Genomic DNA, 20,097 nt, shown 5'->3' with positions numbered 1-20,097 from the left:
AGTCCCTGGCTTAATGCCCCCAGTGGTTTCTCAGTGAATTCAGGAAAAAGTTCAAGCCCTCAGTCCCTGGGGCCAGCATGGTCTCTGCCGCCTGTCCCTCCCCTCGGCAAGCCGGCCATCCTTGGACACCTGCCTTAGTGTTGTGCCTCACCCCTTCTCCCTCCCAGCACTCCTTACTATCTATGACATGTGTTTGGTTTTCGTGCTAAATGTCTTCAACCGGAGCATTAGGTCCCTGCAGGCAGATAGCACGGCTGTTTAAACGCTCCCCGCACTGTGTTTGTCTAGCCCGTGCCTGTCATCCTAGTAGATGTTTAATAAACATTCACTGAATGAAAGAATGGCTGGAAATATGCTGGAAGTTTCCTTAGTTAGTCGATAGCAAGAAAGCCCAGTTCCTAAAGAGGCTCCTCCTTTTCCTTTCTGTCTTCTATGAGAACATTCATTGAAGCAGAACGTGACATGGTGTGTAAGCAAACCCCAAAAGGTCATTGGCTCTAGGCAGTGCAAGGCAGTCATGACCAGTCCAGGATAACGGGAACACGGGAGCCTTAACATAGTCAGGCATCTGCCAGTCAATCAGTTATCAATCGCTGAACAAATATTTAGTGAGCCCTTCCCAAGTGCTTATCTTTTATGTGAAGAGTTAATGAAATCCCGAGAATCCTTCAAAGATCTAGTGCCAGCACATCCTCTTCCAGGAAGCCCCCCACTGACTGCTCGAGCCCCTTTGCCTTCTCACTTCCTAGACAGGTAAGTACCCACTCCAGCTGGCACCACCTTTGCTGCCTCAGCTCCTTTGTCTCAACCCAGGGCTCTTACCTCGAATTGGTGAAAAGAAGTTGAAGATAAGGGGGCAGGCCAAGACGACCACCTGGCCTGGTGGGGTGGCTGGCCAGCAGGTGAGGTTGTCCCACATCTTGCTACAGCCTGAGGGGTGAAGGGGGAGAACACATAGGTCAGTATGGTCACCAGGTTCTGCCAGGTTCCTCCAGCTTTGGGGCTTGAGCCCATAGGCACCCATTCCTCTTCCTCCTTGAGGGTCCCACCTAGAGGGACCTCCAGTCTGAGAGGCGGTGGGACCACCCTGCCCAGGCTGTAAAGGGCCTCTCCTGACAGGCAGCGGGGAGGAGGAGGCACAACTACAGCTCCATGGTCCTCAGTGAGGGATAGAGCTCCCCCTGAGCGTGTTCTGAACAGTGGTGGGGGTATTTTCCTGCCGCAGATAGATTGAGGGTCTCACCCAGCATTTGATGGACAGGTGCCAGGGAGGCCAGGCAGACATCCTGCAAGGTGCAGCACAATAATGAATTCTGTAGTACTCTGTAAGACTTTCAAATGAGCCACTGGGCATTTGTGTAGGGGAGAATCTTTTATAATGACCACAGCCTAGACTCTTACTCTATTTTGCATATAAACATAAGGCACTTACTGTACAGGTTTAACATGTGTGGCATTTTCCAGAAATGCAACTGAGTAAAGGGAGGGAAGACTATGTTTCATTGGATGTTGAATATTATTAGGGGTTGTTCAAGGTTTTGAAAAATCAAAAGCACTCAGCAATGCTGGCTGTGAATCTGAGACAGGGAAGCAACCACCGTATACATCAACCTATCTGTCGCCTTTCCAGAATTTACAACCTTCAGACTAGGTCTTCTTATCTGTTAGTGTGATCATGCCTGAATATGTGTACATAGTATCTTAATATAAATCACTTTCCTTTTTATTTTTCTTTTACAACCAGAACTTCATTTTTAAAAAAATGAATGCACATGTCCTGAATTTCACTTAGTAGTACAGGAGACATTAGAAAATATTTGTTATAAAAGGAGGTGTAGGGTTTGATGGGGGTAATGGGTGTATTGGGACTCAGCTAGTTCTGGAGGAATCTTCAGAAAATTAAAAAGCAACCCATAGCTCCCAACTCAGTCAAATGGTGACTTGTGCTGTGGGGCGGTGATGTTTAGGAGGTGAGTACAGAGGAGACTCTGTCCTCCAGGCGGTGTTTTCCACCATGTACCTATTAACCCCAAGGGCTGGCTAGTGAAGGCTGCACAGTGGGGTTCCGAGGAGTCTGCTTTAATTGGCGGATGTATGATTTTGCCAGTTCAGGGCCTGGGGGCCCCTGAGGGACTAGGACTCCTCTGGATCCCCTTCCCTGGGGGAGATTTAATTGTTTCTTTTCCACCCTGCCAGTCTCATAGATTTTTCTCAGGAAACCCAACCCCTGAGCCAAAGCCAGTGCCAGCTGGGCCCTGCCCAGCCCAACCCAGTTCGAAGGTTCATAAGTTCTCAAGAAGGGGGCCTGGGAAGAGGAGATGAAAGGATGTTCCCACTTGGGGAAGAGCCCTGGGACTCTGAGCACTGAATTGGGCTTGGCAGTGGGGAGCGGATACCTTCTGGGGTTGCAGTAGCCAGGTGGACCAGAGGCTCAGGGCTGAGAGCACCTAGGTCTGCAGGGCCTGGCCAGGCATAGCCTCCCTTCCTTGGGGCCCCAGCCACTGCTGTCCACTCTCTTTTGAGGCTTCTCTGGCTCCCAGTCCCTCCTCCACTCCTGTGCCAGCCTCTCTGGGGGCCGTGGAGGGGTCCATCAGGCCAGGAAAATCCTGCTAGCCATTCAAGACCCTTTTAATAATATCAGCAAATACTTACATAGCCTTTGTATGTGGGAGGCACTGTTCTACCCTCTTTGAATAAATAACTTACTTAACCCTCCCATTTTACAGATGAGTTACTGAGGCATGGAGCAATTAATAACTACCCCAAGGTCACATCACTGGTGAGTGGTGCAGCAGGTTCACACATTCATACATACACTCCCTCTCCAGCAAACCTCTTGCACTCCTCCTGTTCTGAAGGGCTCGATGCCAATTTCTTGGGGGAATTTTGCTTGGCTGGATTCTGTTTAGCTCTCTAACGATGCTGGGCACACCTTGTTTTGTAGGCCAGTTATTGTGTCTGGGTCCTCGCCAGACTTTGAGCTCTCTGGATCTCTCTGCAGCTTGGCTAGAGAGCAGATTGGGGGCCGGGTCCCTGGCCCTGAGCTCAGCTTTGCTAGAAGCTGCACGGGGAGAGGGAGACTGGACACTGCCCTTCAGGAGGCTGCACTTGGCCTCACAGAATCTCAACACCACCAGGACAGGGTCGGTCGTGAACCATGCTGGGGCATGGGCCAGCAGACATGGCAGGGGAGCCAGGGAAGAAAGGCCACTGGGGGCTTGTGGTCAGGGAGGCTTCCTGCAGGAGGCAGCAGGTTCAGGAAGTTGAGAAGGGAGTGACAGGACGCAAAAATGCTAGTGATCTGGAGAGTCTGTTGTCCTGAGTTGGGCCTTGGGAGTATACTCTGTGTGCAGGTCCCAGAGAGGCCACCCAGGCCCACAGAGATGCAGGGCCCCACCTGGCTGTGTGTGCCCACTGGGGACTGCCACCTCAACAAGAAAGAGAGCCTGGAGACAGGGGTGGGAAGTGGTGAGGCAGAGTGGGGGCTTCTGCTGTGCCATTTTGTGGACCTGCATGCACTGACAGACATACAGACATGCACCACCCCCAGACACAAAGAACCACAGACATACATGCAAATACACATACACGTATGCTCACTTGGACAGGGAAAGACTAGAGAACACAAACAAAGATGCGGAGAGACACATGCAACTCATAGACACACATGCATAGACGGGAGTGGCCATACCACAGGGGTTCACACGTATACACACACACGTATACACAAACCAGCACACAGAGCCACATATCCAGACGTATCCAGGCTTACAGAGACACACGCCCCTGACACATGAAGATGCTCAGAGTCAGACATGGAGCCTTACGGATCCCAGAGGCACAGGCAGTTCCAGACAGACATGGGCCAAGAGCACACGTCCACACATCTGGATATGCACGAACATGCACAGAGCCCCACACAAGGTCACAGGCCGACTCACTGCCCACAGACTCATATTTGCCCTCCTCTGGATCCCAGGCCGTCTTCCTGGTGACAGAATGTTGGCACCCAACAGGTGCCCTGTGCCAGCAATGACCTCACTGGGATCACGAGGGTGGCTTGCCCTCGGGCCCTAGGAGGCACTGCAGTGGGGCCTAAATTCTGGGGTCTGGGCCTCTCTGAGCTGCCTGAAGTCCCAGATCCTACTGTTGGGGTCTGCTGAGGCTGGTCTGCAGTGGCTCCTGCCTCCCTGCCCTGGAGGGTGGGGTGGGTGGGGTGCATAAGCAGTAGGTGGTCTGGCCATCCCTCACTCAGGTCTTGGTCTTAAGACCCTGGGAGACAGGGGTCTGTCCTCCCTCAAGAGTTGGGGGAGGTAAAGGCCATCTGTGAGAATACACTTACTCACTTGTGGTGCGGGAGGCAGAGATTCTGGGCACCAGGGCCAAGAAGGAGGGATCCAGGAGGGGTTGCATAACTGTCAGCCTCAGGGAGGTGACAGGAGACTGGGGAGCCTGGGAGATGTAAAGATGTTCCCTACTCCTGAGCAAGGCTGTTACGTAACTTCCAGTTTGGCCTCGGGGAGGTGACCTGGTAAGGAGGCCCAGAGCAGGCACAGCCACCCAGCGCTACGGCCCTTCTACACCTCAGTGAGCCTGGGGCTCCAAACGCAACCCTGCTCCCCATGGGCGGTCTGCCTGGGCACCTCCCACCTTCCCAGCCTCTCTGCTTCCCCATGTCCTGCTGCCTTTCAGAATCTGGCTCAAGGGTACTTTTCAAAGGAAGGTCTCTGTAATTCCTCCCATTCCTTTCCTGGGGGGCTATGCCAAGTGTGGGGCACCCAGGGTGGAGAAGTGGAGAGTAGAGAGTGCTGTCCAACATCTGATGGGAGGGCTCCTCAGCCCGAGGGTGCCCCCCACCCCGGCATCTTCCTTCACACCAGCAGGCTGGAGCTCTCCCACACCCCCTCAGGACGACGAGCAGGGCCCCGACCTGCTCAGCCTCTAAGTTTGACGGTGACTCGTCTCATCAGCTGGACAATAAATGAGCTGATGGTTCATCTGGTCTGCTGAAGGTGGGTTGGGTTGGGGAGGGAAATGTGTGTGCCCAGGAGCCAGTGTGTGTGTGTGTGTGGTGGCATCTCTGGATTGGGAGGAAGGAGCAGGGCCTCCGCACCCCCAACTTAGTGTATCCTCCTTGGCTAACAGCAGGAAGTGCCCAGGTCTGGGCCAGGTGATAGGATCAGGCCTGCTGGGACTTCCTGCCTCCATCAGGTCCCCCAGCTTCTCCCAGCATCCTCTCCTCGCCCCCAGCAGCTCTGTGGTGCCATCCCCACCTGCACGCATGGGATTAGTGTGCCTGGATCTGGGCTCATGATGTGATGAGAAGCAGGGCGCCCTGGGGGTCTGCGGCCTTCTCTTCCTGCAGGGCCTCACCTGCTGTGTTATTCTCCAGCTGTGCCTCCTCCAGGCACTTCTTGTGCTGCTCCTCAATCATCCGCAGATGGTAACATTCCTCCTCCCACTGCAGGTTGGTCGCCTGGCCGCCCTGAGGGACAGAGACAGGGAGGGGCCCCATCATCCTTCATCCTCATAAGCAGTGTACCTCTCATCCACAGACTCCAGAAGCATGAGACCAACAAGGCCTAGTCTTCTGACTGACTCAAGTTCCAGATGGAACCCCAATCCCAGCTGCAGACTAAAACCCGATCCTGACCTGGATCAGATCCAGAACTCTTACCCACTGTCCCCACAGCCGGGTCCTGTCCCCCTTGAGGGCCCTGCCATGGCTTCCTGGTAGCACCAATACCATAGCTGTAACAGCTGTGTCTTTCTGTGGGTGGCGTTATGGAACCGCTCTGGACAAAGGTTCGAGGGCCTCTCCGTAGGGTCCAGAGCTGGCCCTCTGGACTCTGCCACCCTGCACCTGAGGTTGGGAGTCCTTGGTCCGTGCCTCAGTCTCCGTGGACGAGTGGGGCCCAGCTGGTGGTTATGGTTCTGGGGCGCTGGTCCCTGGAGGTAGGCCTGGGAGGAATCCAGGAGGCTGGCTGCATCTTTTAGCATCTGTCCCTGTTCTGGGAGCCTGTACCCAGTCTCCTGGGTCACCAGGCTGGGAGGGGGACACTGGCCCTCCTTACCCAGACCTCATCTGCCTTCTTCTGAGCTATTCAAGTTATATCAGATCTAATGAAGGAGGGGAGGTTTCAGGAAGTAAGAGAGGCCCCTCTAGCATGGCTTGCCATCCCACCACACCTCCTCTGCCCCCTGGGAGGTGGGGAGAAAGGATGGAAAAGCCTAAGCCTCTTGCCTCCCCTTTCCTGCACCCTGGCTAGGGATCAGGGATGGAACTGGACCTGCGTTCTGGTGTGGGGGGTGGGTGGACGTTGGCATTGGGGCCAACATTGACTAGGGGTGATGGCTGCCCAGGGACAGGCAGAAAAACACAGGTCTTTGGAACCACTGGGTGAGCAGGGCAGGTGAAGGCCTCCATGGAGGAATCACTGAGCTGGTAGGAACGTCTGCGGTTCTCTTTGGCTTTGGGGAAGTGGCTACCACCCCTGGGCAACCACATATCAGTTTCTTCCTCTCTGCTCAGGGAAGAGAATGCCACAGTCCCCAACAGGGCTGTTGGAGAAAGTTCGGCAAGGCAGCTCCAGAATCAGAGACTTACAATGTCTCGTCCAACCTGTCCCTCCTGCCCTGGGACAAGGTCCTGCCTCAAATGGGCCTTAAGCACCTCCCATTCTGACTCAAAGTCTTGTTGCAGTGGGGCTAGGGAGGAAAGTGTTTCCTTCCTTCTGGCCTGGTACCAAGGGTGTGACTTTAACCATTGTTCTAAGTAAGGTGACCCCACAGAGGGATAAGCATCCCAGGTGCCAGGGAGCTCTCGACTGCTAGAGAGGAAGGGGGTCCAAGCAGAAATTGACAACTCCATGCTCAGGAGGCTGCATAGCTGAGTCCCCTTCCACTCAACAGTGTCACTCCTTGTGGAGGTCTTGGTGCAGCCTCATTGTCACAAAGGTCATCAATGTCTCACTTTCCAAAAATATGCCGTTAAGCACCACAGCTGGCCTGGCCCAGGTACAGGGGAAGGCCTCGTTGTCCAGGATGCCTCTCAGACTCCCCAGCACTCAGACCTCACTTGCCCATGTGTCAGGGCCTGGAAGCCCTACAGTGAACCTAGATTCCATCTTGAGCCATTAACTTTATCAGCCAATGGGGGTAAAGATGTGAGCTGGTAAGTCATTTAAAACTTGGCATATGGGGGCAGCCTGGGTGGCTCAGCAGTTTAGTGCCACCTTCGGCCTAGGGCGTGACCCTGGAGACCCTGGACCGAGTATCACATTGGGCTCCCTGCATGGAGCCTGCTTCTCCCTCTGCCTGTGTCTCTGCCTCTCTCTCTCTCTGTCTCTCATGAATAAATAAATAAAATCTTAAAAAAAAAACTTGGCTTATGGAAAGTAACAGATCTCTTATGGAGCAGGATATGGTCATTTGTATAACTGTTTAAAAGAAAATACATGAGACTTGAAGGAAACGTCCTGTGGTCCCTTTCTGGGGTCACGTGTTTCCCGTCTTGCCAAAAAGCATTACTCAGACCGAAACACTCAAGATGCTCTGTCCTAAGTGATCTGTGGTTGGCATGTGCTGCTCAGGCATGGAAAGAGAGGTGGCCAAAGGACCCCAGAGGTCGCCTCTGGAAGAAGGATCTGGGGATGGCTTGTGTCTCACCATTGGTCTATATTGCTTTTCTGGGGCATGCTTCCCCCCAAAGTGCCTTCCCAGCCCTGTTGCCCTCCGGCAACACGGCTACTTTCTGGCACCTTCCCAGCCTCACCTGTGTCTCCTGCCCACTCTCCCCTCACTGCCCCCTCAACAGGAACACAGGGTGGATGGTAGTAAACATCTCTTGTTGCTGCTTTCTACCATCCTTTACCTTCCTCTGGTGCCATGTCCTCATCCCTACCTGCGTAACCACCTCCTTCTGATAAACCATCCTCTAAGAGATCACCATGTGATCAGACTTGAGTCCATCAGAGCATTCCTAGCCTTAGTGCCTGGCACATGGCCCAAGTCAGGGTGCTCAGATCCAGCAGGCTCATTTCTGGGACTTTGGATTAAGCAATTAGACAGGTAGATTTTGTCTTTCCCACTAGATTGGAAACCTCAAAAGGTGCAGGGGTTAGAACTACTGCCACCATCTTGCTACTTCTTGTGTTGTTGTGGAACACTACAACGAAAGCCACACAGGTAAAGGCTGAAGCAAGAGATGGAGAAAAACTGGGTCCTCTTGACATCATCTGAGTCCCTAGATACAGCCATGCCTGAAAGTAGGCCTGTTTCCAGCAACATGAATCAATGTCTTTCTTTATTGCTTGAGTCAGTTGAGTTTTTTATCCCTATAACCTAAAAAGTCCAGACTTGTGCTCTGAGGACAGGATAACGGATGCCCTCATTTGCTGCGTCCTCCTTTTTTTTTTTTTTTTTTTTTTTTTTGAGAGAGAGATCGTGTAAGTTGGGAGGAAAGGAAGGCAGGGGGCAGGGACAGAGAGAGAGAGAATCTCACAAGCAGGCTCCATGCCCAAGGTGGAGCCAACACACGGTTTGATCCCACAATCCCGAGATCACAACCCTAGCTGAAATCAAGAGTTGGGACACTTAACCAACTGAAGCATCTAGACACCCTTTTGCTGGGTCCTCTTAAGCCAAAGCTGTGGCCATGCTGTTGGCCAAGAGATAATCCTTTTTCAATTACCAAGAGCATCATAGGGTTCATAGAGGCTTCAGCCTGCCACTCTATGATGCTGGAAGGCTATTGGGTCAACTACTCTAGCCAACTCTGCCCGTCCCATCCAGCAGTACAGCCACAAAGCCTTTCCTGAGAGACAGTTCGCAGGGGAGGGACAGGAAACCCTGGGGTAATCTGGCAGCGTGGGCTGTCTCTGAATAAAGTGAGGGTAGTTTGGAAGATGAGTTCTGTCTTCACTCTGGCTTAGCTGAGTGCTAGACTCCATTTCCAAAAGGGTAGAGGAAAGAGACACCCAGAGAAAGACCTGAGGTCCCCTAGCAAATGCACATTCCTAGATGGGACCTACATCTCTTACCACTAGTCTGGATTGCATCAGTCCCTCTCCATGGCCTTGCCTTGGGCCATCTGGTCCATCACTGCCCTTTGGGGGCCAGGGCGAGGGCAGCTCCCTGTAGCCCTTATCACTGAGGAATTTAGTCAGACTTTGAACTTCCTCTTTCACTTATTTCACTATACTAAACATCCTCATTATCCCTCTGGACTCCAGACACATTAAGTGAAAATTCCCAGCCAAATATAGCCTAGCCTATTGATTCCAGGAAAGGGTTCCAGGGTGAGAGATAGCTGAGGTATGGGCTTCCTAGAGAATGGGTGCTGGAGGTGGGTTTCTGAAGAGGTGTAAATTTGACCATTGGAGGGAATAAAAACATTCCAGAAAGTAGGAGTAGTGTGTACAGAAGCATGGAGGTTTGAGAATGCCTAATACACCCAAAGTTGCAAATACATGGTGTGGCTGCTGCAAGGGATCCTGAGGCATTGGGAGACAAGTTGTGGGACACAGGCAGGGGCCAGGCCTCTTCAGTTCCTGCCTGTACCAGTGTACTAGCTTTCAGTCCCACCACCTGCAACCCAAGGCCCCCAGAGCCTAGGAGTCAAAGCCCACACTTCAAAACTGGCATTCAAGGCCCTCCCTCTTTCTACCACTGCCTACACTTCCTGACTTGTCTCCTGATGCCCCACATGGAGAGGAAGAAAGCAGGGCTTTCTCTCAAGCCCTCCCCAACTCCCCTGCTGGGCTGAGCTCCAAGGGAGCTGAAAGTCACCCAACCTTGTGGGTGGGTTGAGGTAGGAGTTTCAGGCCAGACTGAGCCCCCGGCACCTTCTCTTTCGCAGGAGTTCCTGAGCCCAGAAGAGGAGGCTCAGGCAAGAGTGAGGATGTCTGTAGCTTCCCTTCCTCCAGGGTCTGCTTATGTCCCCTGCCATGGTACTGGCTGGGTGTGGGAGGTGACAAACTGGGAGTTGGAGGAGAAACCTCAGTCTGTGGTTGGGGGCACAGATGAACCAAGTCTCAGTAATTCTGCTGGCTTACCTGGGTCCCCTCTTCTCTATGCTCACTGTGAGGGGCTTGGGTGAAAGCCCTACTTTCTCCTCCGTGTGTGTGTGTGGGGTCCATGAGATCTGGGATAAGGTGCAGATGCTGGAAGTTGTGGCCGTAGATGCTAGGGGCTCTGAAAGATGGGGGGGTAACTCAGGTTTTGTGGGTGCCATATGTACCCCTCCAGGGAAGCTTGAACTCCACAGTTACTGACCTGTAATTAGAACCCCCAGCCTCATTTAGGGCCAGAGAACTGTGGCAGAAGAAGCCAAGGGAGACAGAAGCTTGTGACCCTCTGAGGGGCAGCTGGTTTCTGAGAGGGGTCTAAAATGCAGCAAGCTGGATTAGGTGAGACAGAAGAAAGAACTTCCTGCCTGCAAATGACCAAGCCCTGGGAGCCAGTGTAAATTATTTGTCCCGCTTTTTTTTTTAAAAGATTTTACTTATTTATGAGAGACAGAGAGAAAGAGAAAGAGAAAGGCAGAGACACAGGCAGAGGGAGAAGCAGGTTCTCTGTGGGGAGCTTGATGTGGACTTGATCCCAGGACCCGGGATCATGACCTGAGCCAAAAACAGATGCTCAACCACTGAGCCATCCAGGTGGCCCAATGATTTGTGCTTCAGAGGCTTGTCTAGGAGGGCCCGACCCCCCTGCCAGGGACGGCTGGGAGGGGCAGGGGAATGGGAAATAAAGATCAGGGGTGGTCCCATTTACCACTCCCCAATCACTAGCTCATACTCCATGATTTATTTAAGCCTCCTCCCCCCATTGAAATAATGGGGCAACAAAGAATCACAAGGGGAAACTGAGGACCCAGAGAGACAGCAGTGTGGTCAAAGGCACACAGGACCCCAATCCAGTTTCCCTTCATTCTGGCTTTTGTATTTGAGTTGGTAAGGAGATGCAGAGGGTATAGTTGGGGGAGCAGGAAGAGGCGAGGGCAGTGGGGAGGAGGTGCGGGCACAGGAAGGGGAGGTAAATCACAGAAGCCACAGGAAAGAGGAGAAACCTGCTCCTAGCTTTGTGGAGGGCACTCTAAGAAGTTGCAATAAAGCCTCATCCTACTGGGAAGGGGCACAAGGGAGACGGATGGGGTGACAGGAACGTGGAATATCTTGATCTGGGTGGTGGCTACACAGGTGTACACTTGTGTGATAATTCCCTGAGCTGTCACTTCAGATGTGTCCATTTTACAAATTTAAAAATGTCTCTGAAGCCCTGGGGCAGCCCGCGGTGTGCTATGGCTGCTTTGGAAGAAGTAACTCCTCTCGGTGAGGTGGCAATGCCTAGCCACAGGTTCCAGAATCAGACTGCCTGCCAGTTCCTGGCTGGGTGATCTTGGGCAAGTCTTCCCATCTCATCTATAAAATGGGGTCAATGACAGCACCATCTACTTCCAGGGCTGTGGCCAGGGTCATATGTAAAGGACAGGGGACAGCCAGGAAAGGTTAGTGGTTGTTGCCAGAGGCCCAGCCAGCCCCTCATGCCAGGCTAGCCTCACCACAGCCTGGATGCACTGCAGGACACCAGGCAGTCTGAGGGTCCCACTGGCTGCCACACGGCAGCTGTGACCACCGAAGGGGAGGTCTTGAGTCAGGCATTCCCTCACCCCCTACTGCAGTCTGATTTCTTCCCTCTACCTATTTTTACAACCTTTTGCCAATAGTCTGAGGCCTCCCCTTTCTGAATATCCAAATTTTGCCAACTACACCTCTTCCCAGGATAGGCTGAAATCTAGGTGGTATGTGGGGGGGGGTGGGTAGGGGTAAGACAAGGAGAGAGACATGGGGATGCAGGTTTGGGCTTGGGGCAAGAAAGAACTTTCCACAGCTCAGGGTGGTCCCAGAACAAGGGCTCTCATTATTAGAATACAAGCAAAGATATTCAGTCTGGGGTTAAGCCTGGCCCAATCGAAGGGCCCTTCTTGTGAGGTGTACTTAGGGAAATGAAGCCTCTCAGGGATTCTTTGTAGAGGATCACTATGGCAATGGCCAGTGAAGCAGGAACAGCATGGGCTCTGGTTTAAATCCTCTGCTTCTGGCACCGGGGTGGCTCAGTAGGTTAGGCGGCTGCCTTTGACTCAGGTCATGATCTCGGGGTCTTGGGATCAAGCCCCTTGTCAGGAACATAAAGACTTCTAACTCGGGATCCCTGGGTGGCGCAGCGGTTTGGCGCCTGCCTTTGGCCCAGGGCGTGATCCTGGAGACCCGGGATCGAATCCCACGTCGGGCTCCCGGTGCATGGAGCCTGCTTCTCCCTCTGCCTATGTCTCTGCCTCTCTCTCTCTCTCTCTGTGACTATCATAAATAAAAATTTAAAAAAAATTAAAAAAAAAGACTTCTAACTCTGGGGAATGAACTAGGGGTGGTGGAGGGGGAGGAGGGCGGGGGGTGGGTGTGAATGGGTGACGGGCACTGAGGGGGACACTTGACGGGATGAGCACTGGGTGTTATTCTGTATGTTGGTAAATCGAACACCAATAAAAATTAATTTATTAAAAAAAATAAAGCGATCAATTATTGAAAAAAAAAAAAGCCCCTTGTCAGGATCTCAGCTCAAGCAGGGAGCTTAGTTCTCCCTCTCTGTCTGCCCCTCCTCCCCCGTTTGTGCTCTCTGTCTCTCAAAGTAAATAAATAAATAAAAAATCTATAAAAAAAAATCCTCTTCCTCTTGAAAGCCATGCTGGGCACCCTGGGGATAAAGGACTCAGTTTACACACACGGTGTCCAGGGGGCGATGTTGGTGTTGGGGCCACCTACAGAGGGCTGAGTGCAAGCACAGGCAGCCACAAGGCTGTGAGTCTTCCATACAGAGTCAGTTGGTGACCTCTTCCCCTCTTCTGATGACTGACTGTGCCGGAAGAACTTGTTTTTCAGATAGCAGGAGGCACTTCCTGAGAGATATGGACCCTCACATCATTAGCCACATGAAAGCGGGGTGCAGATAAAGACTGGGGCCCGGCCAGCTAAGGGCTCGATGTTCACCCACCTATCAGTTCGCTATACAGGCTCATCACAACACAGGCAAGGATCCTTGCAATCAGACTCAAACTCCTAATAATATCACCACTCAGCTTGGAATGCTTGACGAAATGCTGTTTGGGGATATTTGAACAGAAGATAATAGGAAAGCCTGTTCATTTTGTTAGGTGTGGTGGTAGTATCATAGTGACAGAAGAAAAAATGTCCTTTGGTTTTAGAAATGCATCTTAAAATAATTTGTGGTGCAAGGTCATAATGTCTATAATTTATGTTAAAATAGTTCAGCCAAAAGTGGAAATGATGCAAATATTAATTGTTTAGGTCACTTGTTGTCAGACATAGGGATTAGGAGGGGATGAGCACTAGAAATTCCTATACTGCCATTTTGCTGACATCACTCCAAGGACTGGGTATTTCCAATGCTCTTTATCTTATTCTCTCTCTCTTTTTTATATGTTTGAGAAGTTTCACAATAAAAGTTAATTAAAAAAAATCTATAATGTGGAGAGATGAAACTGTGTTTCTTTTGCTTCTGAAATACGTCTAAGTTATATGAAAAGCTTGGCATGTATTATACATTGGGAAGTCCAACTGGGGAGGGCAGAGTGTAGGAGGCTGAGTAGCAAAAGCAAGGGAGAAAGGTACAGGGCTTTATCTAATCTTTGTTCCAACATCCATGGCCAGAGGGACCACAATGAGGGGGTCCCTCCAAGTGACAGGCTCGGCATAAGTTGTTTTGCCACCATGTGAGGAGGCCTCTTGCCTACCTCCCAGCCCTCCCCGAGATGATCCATCACCTACCTGGGCCTGGAGCTTTACCACCACACTGCCCGGCTACCTCATGAAGACACCCCTGTCCCCAGGAATCCTGACTGGGGATCAAGAGAAGAAATGGCCAATCACAGTTCTCACAGCACTTTGTCCTTCCTCAAATCTCACTGAAGTCCTGATTGGATGACCAAGCCCTTTCACAGAGTCCTGAGGCTCAGGGGGAAGACTGTGCCCCAGTCCCAGGATGGAGCTGGTCTCCAGCCTGGCCCTCTTGCCCCATTTCTTGCGCAGGGGGTCCTACCATCCCTTTTGTGATGAGGACACTGAGGCCCTTCCACAGAGATCAAACATGTTCTCAAGGTCACCTGGTCATTGCCATGGAGGAGGGTGAGAATCAGGTCTCATGTGCTCCAGAAACATCAGGGAAGGCTGAGACTCAGGGCATCAGGATAGGGAGGTCACTCTTCCAGCATGGTCCCCCAGGAGCCCTGGTTGGCCTGTGGTTGTCACTCTGCTCAAGGAGGAGGCCTGAGCCCACTGTAGCCATGTTTCTCAAAGCCCACAAGGTGGTCTGCTGGGGGCCAAAAGGGCCTGGCCAGCAGTGGACAGCCTCCAGAGAGCCTGAAAGCAGATGACCAGGGCAGGATGCCTATGGCAGACTAAGCCCTTCGGGGAGCAGGTGTCCAGCAACCTGCCTCAGAAAGGAGTTAGGAGGGCAGCCCGGGTGGCTCAGCAGTTTAGCACTGCCTTCAGCCCAGGGCCTGATCCTAGAGACCCAGGATCGATTCCCACGTCGGGCTCCCTGCATGGAGCCTGCTTCTCCCTCTGCCTGTGTCTCTGCCTCTCTCTCTCTCTGTATGTGTGTGTGTGTGTGTCTCAAATAAATAAATAAATAAATAAATAAATAAATAAATAAATAAATAAAATATTTTTTAAAAAGAAAGGAATTAGGAGAAGCCAAAATTTCCCCAACTCATGGGCCATCCCAGCTTCTGGGGGTAGGGGAAGCTGAGGGCGTCCTTCTGGGATCAGGCCCACTGGTTCTGCCAACAGAGGCTCTTTTATAATCTGCTGAAAGGTTGGCCCATTTGGCCAAACTCTTTAGAGCACTGTCCTGCTTCCCCCAGGGAGCCTCCCCTGACTGCTCCTCTCAGCAACCCTTGCCTCAGTGCTGGGAGGCCGCACCCTACTCCCCTCTGGGTTCTTCCTCCTTGGCCACAGGCTCTGTTTTCCCTAACCAGCCTAAGAATCTTCCCAGAGCAGGACCTGGTCTCCTCCTCCTCTGACACCCCTCCCTCTGTCCCCAGGGCTGGGCTTCGCCCTGAGCAGTTCTGCTACCAGTGAGGAGCCCCTGTGCCTGCTGTCCAGGGGGTAGGGGCAGTGGAAGGCCTGACAGGTGGCCTTGGGCAGACTTCCTCTTCTGAGACACTAGAAGTTTTCTTTCCTTTTTTTGCTTCCCTGTTCAGAGATTTCCCCTTCCATGACTGAGGTCAGGGCACCATAAACAGGAATGATAAGGCCAGGGGCCTTTACACTGAACTTTCAGCTGCCGTTTTATGACTCTGATAACATCAGCCCCCTTAACCCTGAGTCTGGCTGGACTGGGATTGCCTGGTGTTCAGTGTGGGAGCAAGTGGTGGCTGGTGGGGAGTAGGGAAAAGTGGAGGTGGATGTGGGACTCCTTCATTACAGGCTGCCCTGACCCAGTCCTGGGTGAGTCCCTTCTCTCCCGCTGCAGGTGCAGCCCTGCACCGGGCTTCGGGCTACAGCGAAGATGACAGACCTCAGCCCTTGATCCTGTGGGATGATCAGAAGAGCCCAGGCTGAAGGGTGGGTAGGGCAGAGAGTGGAGTCAGGGAGGGAAGGGCTGAGTGGGCTGTAGCAATCAGGGAAGGCTTTCTGGAAGTGATGCAGTAGGGTATTAAATGAATAAAATGTGGAAAGTACAGGGGAGGGTAGGCATTGGAGGAGCCAGGCTTAGACTGCCTTGGGAGGTGGGGGACAGATGTGGCTGAGCAGGAAGGGAGGCCCTGCTGAAATCACCCTGCCCCAGGGCTGAGAAACCTCCAAGGCTGGAGAATGGTGTACCCGCAGTGATCCCAAGATGATCCCGCAGTGATCCCAATGGTGTACCCGCAGTGATCTCCTTGGATCATCCAAGGAGAATTTGAATGGTCAGAGCCCAGTTGGGAAAACCAGAGGGCCGTGGGTAAGGCCTGGAAGCTCCATGACACTGAGGTGCCAGCGCTGTGGAGCTGTGGCTTCAGGGCCAGAACCAAGAGAGGCTTTGAGCGCTCAGGAGGTGGGTCTCAGGCCTCTCAATGGGAGCAGGGAGGCTCCCATCAATTCTTTTTAAGTTCTGCTCCCAGGACAGGCAATGAGCTTCTTGTCCCCAGGATTTACAAGACATGGTCTAGATGGAAACACAGAGATTCCTGCTTTGGTGGAGGTGATGGCAAGAGAGATAATCATGGGATAGAAGAGACTAGGTGATCAATATACTCTACTCACCCACCAGCCAACCTGGAGCTGGTGTCAGGCCTGGGACCCACTGGGTTTTAGGCTCTAAGTAGCAACCCCAGATTCCTCAAGTCCCGAGAGGGAGAGAGAGAAAATCCATTTCAGTTCAGGTCTGATTAGTGGGGGTCAGCTGTCTTTTAGACTTATTTTGCCCATCTGCAAAATGGGTGGACTCAGTGAATCTTGAGGTCTTCCCTGATCTCAGAAGGAAGATGATCCACGCATCTCCTGCCTGAACCAGCATCTGCCCTGGAGGTGAGCCACCCACAGCCATCCACGAGGGCACATCCACACAAGGGGCTCACCTGCACACATGCATCAAATGCTTATACACACCTACGTGGAGATGAAGCAGAAGCGGGAGGCAGAGGACACCACTGCTCCTTGGCTGTGTGCACCTTGCTCAGCCTTCTCCAAGCACATGTCTGGCCCTTCCTGATAAACACAATCCTCAACCTCTCCCTGCCCACCACCTTCCACCTTGGGCTCTGCTCAGTGGGAGGGCACAGGAAAGGCCTGCCAGGCAGCCCCCTGACCCCAGAAGCGCCTTCCCCGCGCTGAGTGCGCTGCTGAGACGTCACTCCGACACGTAACACACAACGCCCCGCAGACACCTCCAGACGGGCCCGGCACCCAGCGACGACCCCCACAGACTGCCGCCCACCGGCTACCAGGCCTCGCGTTCCAGTCGGCCACAGTCTCCGGCCCTGCGCCCCGACCTCGCCGCCCCACGCACCCCGCGGCCGCTACACTGGACGCGAGTTACGGAGCGCGTCTCCGCCGGCGCCCCCGCCGCTGTCCCAGATCGCCGCTGCGCGCGGGCTCCGGGCCGCGCTGGGAGGGACCGGGAGCGGCCGGGCCCCCACCCCGCGGGCGCAGATCCGGCCCGAGGCTGGGCCGGGAGGCGAGCCCCGGCGCTCCGCGCCCCTCGCACAGACGTGCGCGCGGACGGCCCGGCACCGCCGCCCCCATCCACCCGCGGCGCCCGGGGCTCGCGCGGCTCGGCGGGCACTCACCGCGGGGCCCAGGGCGCAGGCGAGGGCGCTGGCCAGCACGCACAGCCAGCCGGCGGGCGGCGGGCTGCTCGGGCGCATGGTCCGCCCCGACCCCGCGGCGGCGGCGGCGGCGGCGGCGGGAGCGGGAGCGGACGAGGCGGGCAAGCGGCGCGCGGCGCGGTGGACGGCGGAGAGCCCCGCGAGTGGCGCGGTCGCTGGGGCCCCGGCGCCCGGAGGAGCGGCTCGGAGCCGGAGGCGGGCCCCGGGGGCTCGTCTGACGGGCGGCGGGGCCAGCCAATGGGTCGGCAGGGGCGGGGCTGCCGCTCAGGTGTGGGGCGGGGCTGGGGGCTCTCCCGCCCGCGCGGAGTCCCTGCGCTCGCTCCGCCAGGGCCCCGCGCCCCGCCCCAGTGGCCAGGCACCTGCCAGCCTTCCCCCCCGGGCCTGCACCCTCGGGAGTCTCGAGGCCCCAGCCCGCCGCGTCCTTCCCTGCTCGGCTCACCCTCCAAGCGCCTGGATGCCGTCTCCCACTCCCACCCGCCCCCTCGGCCCCACCCCAGGACGCTCTCCACGTCCACCTCCAGAGCCACCTCCTCCAGGAAGCCTCCCTGCCAGCCTCTCCGTTTCGCATTTCCGCGCCTCGGAAGACCGGGGCAGGCGGGCGGGACTCCGAGACAGGACATGTCGCTTCTTCCCGCCCCCCCCCCCCCGCCCCGGCTGTGGGCTGCGGCGGCGGAAGGTCCCAGGGTGTAAGCGACCCCGAGGTGGGGCGCGTGGTTTGAGCCGTCTCCAGTCGCCCCAGCTCATCCCTTTCCCCCGAGAGGACTAGCGAGGCGACACAAGGGCGCGAGTGAGGCCCGGCCCTGGGTTCCTCGGTGCCACCCCCGAGCCCAGGCGACCTGGCAGGAGAGTGCGGTGTCGTGCTTCGGGGAGGACGGCACGGCCGCGCCCTCGCGCGTCTCAGCGCGGGCACCTCCGAGGGAGGCTGGGCCGAAGTTCCAGCGCCCCCAAGCGGGGAGGGGAGACCGTCCTACCTAACGCGGAGCAGGAGACTTCCTCCTCCTCCCGCCTTCCCTGCTTTACAGCCCGGGAAACCGCGGTCCAGAGAAAGGCCCGGACTCGGGCCTCCTGCCTCGGTGCCTCGCTCCCTCGCTCCCTCCCAAGCCTGGGCGGGGCGGCCGCTGGGCGACAACGGACCAGCCTGCGTCCACGGCGCGTCCTTAGGGAGCGATTTTATTCGCCCGGAAAACGAGGCAACGTTTCAGCGGGCGCCGCGCCCCGGAGGGCTTCTTGTAGGCCCGGAGCTAGTGGCCGCCTTGCCTCTTTCCGAGGGCTCCGAGGGTGTGCTGGAGGCTGCAGGTGGCGGCGGCGGCAGGGCCAGGGTGGATAGTGGATGAATGCGATAAGGGAATGACGGAGCCGCAGGGGCTGGCGTGTGTCTGGGCGCCCAGCCGGCAGCCGGGCTGCTCCACGGAGGTCTGACCCCAGGCGCTGGCGGACTAGCACGTGCATCAGGGTTTCTTGCAGACCCACCTGGGCTTCCCTCCCTACCGCGCGGGAAACCGGGGCCACTGACTTTCTGCGGTGGAACGAGTTATGGGGAGTCAGGGAAAAGCCTGAAGGGGATGAGCTCCCAGCCCCTCCTCAGTTTAGGCTTATTTGCGGTGCTGGCATTTGCTTCTTCCTTCTCTCCTTCTCTCCCTCCCTCCCTTGCACATTTATTAATAGTTTGCTGTGTGCCAGGCTCTGTGCTGTGCACTGGGGCAGGGAAGTGGATAAGAAGGCGGGACCTCTTGAGGGTGGAGGACCTGGAGAGCTATCGTACTCCCCATAATTTCCATCTCCTTCCAGATGAGTCTGGACATAAACCCTTCCCCAGATAGGGCAACTGTGGAGATGCCTCTGCTCCTAACCTGGCCATTCTAGGGTTTGGACTCAACCCCTTAGCAGAGGATGGGTTTGAAGAATCTTTAGGCTTCTTAGCCATCTCTACTTCTGGGGGCCAGGTTAGGCTCAGGAGCAAGGGGCCTTGCCTGCCTCGTGACCTGACAGAAAGAACTCCTTCTCAGGCCTCTGTTCTCCAGCAGGACAGTGGAATCGGGTCCCAGTTATGGGGAGTCGCTTCTGCTGGCACAGTGTCCTAGGAGTCCTAGATGTGAATGGCAAATCCATGGGCTTTGGATGGATTTGCTCACTCTACACACACACACACACACACACACACACACACACACACACACACACGTACACACACCACCTAGCCAGCTGCAGGACACTGAAATCCCATCATTAAAGCTTGGTCTACTAAAGCTTCTTGGTCTACTGAAGTTCTGATCTCTCTGAGGACAGGAATCTTGGGTACTTGAGAGTACCAAGTAGAGAGGGGAGTGGTGAAGATTGGGAATTAGAAGGGAGCCAGACCCCACTTTGCCACCTGACACTCTGGCTGGTGGGAGAGGAGACACGGAATCTTAAGGCTCCCAGCCCAGAATGGGCTGCCTTTTTCCTTGCTCTGGAAGGTGGTCCACAAGAAACCTCCTCTTTTGCTGCACGGGCAAGCTAGAGCCAGTGTGGGTGACGGCAGGGCCTCTCCACGCTGTGGCAGTCCCTGGGCTCCTAGGAATGAAGCAGGTGACTAAGGAAGAACACTTTTCCTGCAGATTCTTTGCAATGAAAATTACTCCTTTGTTCTTTCAGAATTGTTCCCCTGGGGGACCCACCCTTCCTTACAGATCAAAAGGCACGAAACAAATTCAGAAGTGAAAGGAGGA

The 20,097-nt window shown here is 54.8% G+C and overlaps 1 protein-coding gene across 3 annotated transcripts in view; it reads right to left on the bottom strand.

Moving 5' to 3' along the window:
- VIPR1 (vasoactive intestinal peptide receptor 1) overlaps positions 1-17,457 on the bottom strand; it is a 32,712-nt gene extending 15,255 nt beyond the window's left edge. For all 3 annotated transcript variants that reach the window (XM_055321786.1, XM_055321787.1, XM_055321788.1), the window contains exons 1-3: positions 17,351-17,457; positions 5,374-5,485; positions 823-930 (exon numbers count right to left, since the gene is read on the bottom strand). In XM_055321786.1, coding sequence (XP_055177761.1) covers positions 823-930; positions 5,374-5,485; positions 17,351-17,428 — 298 coding nt within the window. In that variant the 5' untranslated portion in view covers positions 17,429-17,457. The remainder of the gene's footprint in view (positions 1-822; positions 931-5,373; positions 5,486-17,350) is intronic.
- Between the last annotated feature and the right edge of the window lie 2,640 nt (positions 17,458-20,097).

The sequence above is a fragment of the Nyctereutes procyonoides genome, unplaced genomic scaffold, assembly GCF_905146905.1.
Source record: "Nyctereutes procyonoides isolate TBG_1078 unplaced genomic scaffold, NYPRO_anot_genome, whole genome shotgun sequence".
Classification (NCBI taxonomy): Eukaryota; Metazoa; Chordata; class Mammalia; order Carnivora; family Canidae; genus Nyctereutes; species Nyctereutes procyonoides.
Note: the sequence above shows the minus strand (reverse complement) of the source record. Positions and strands in the feature narration are given on the sequence as shown.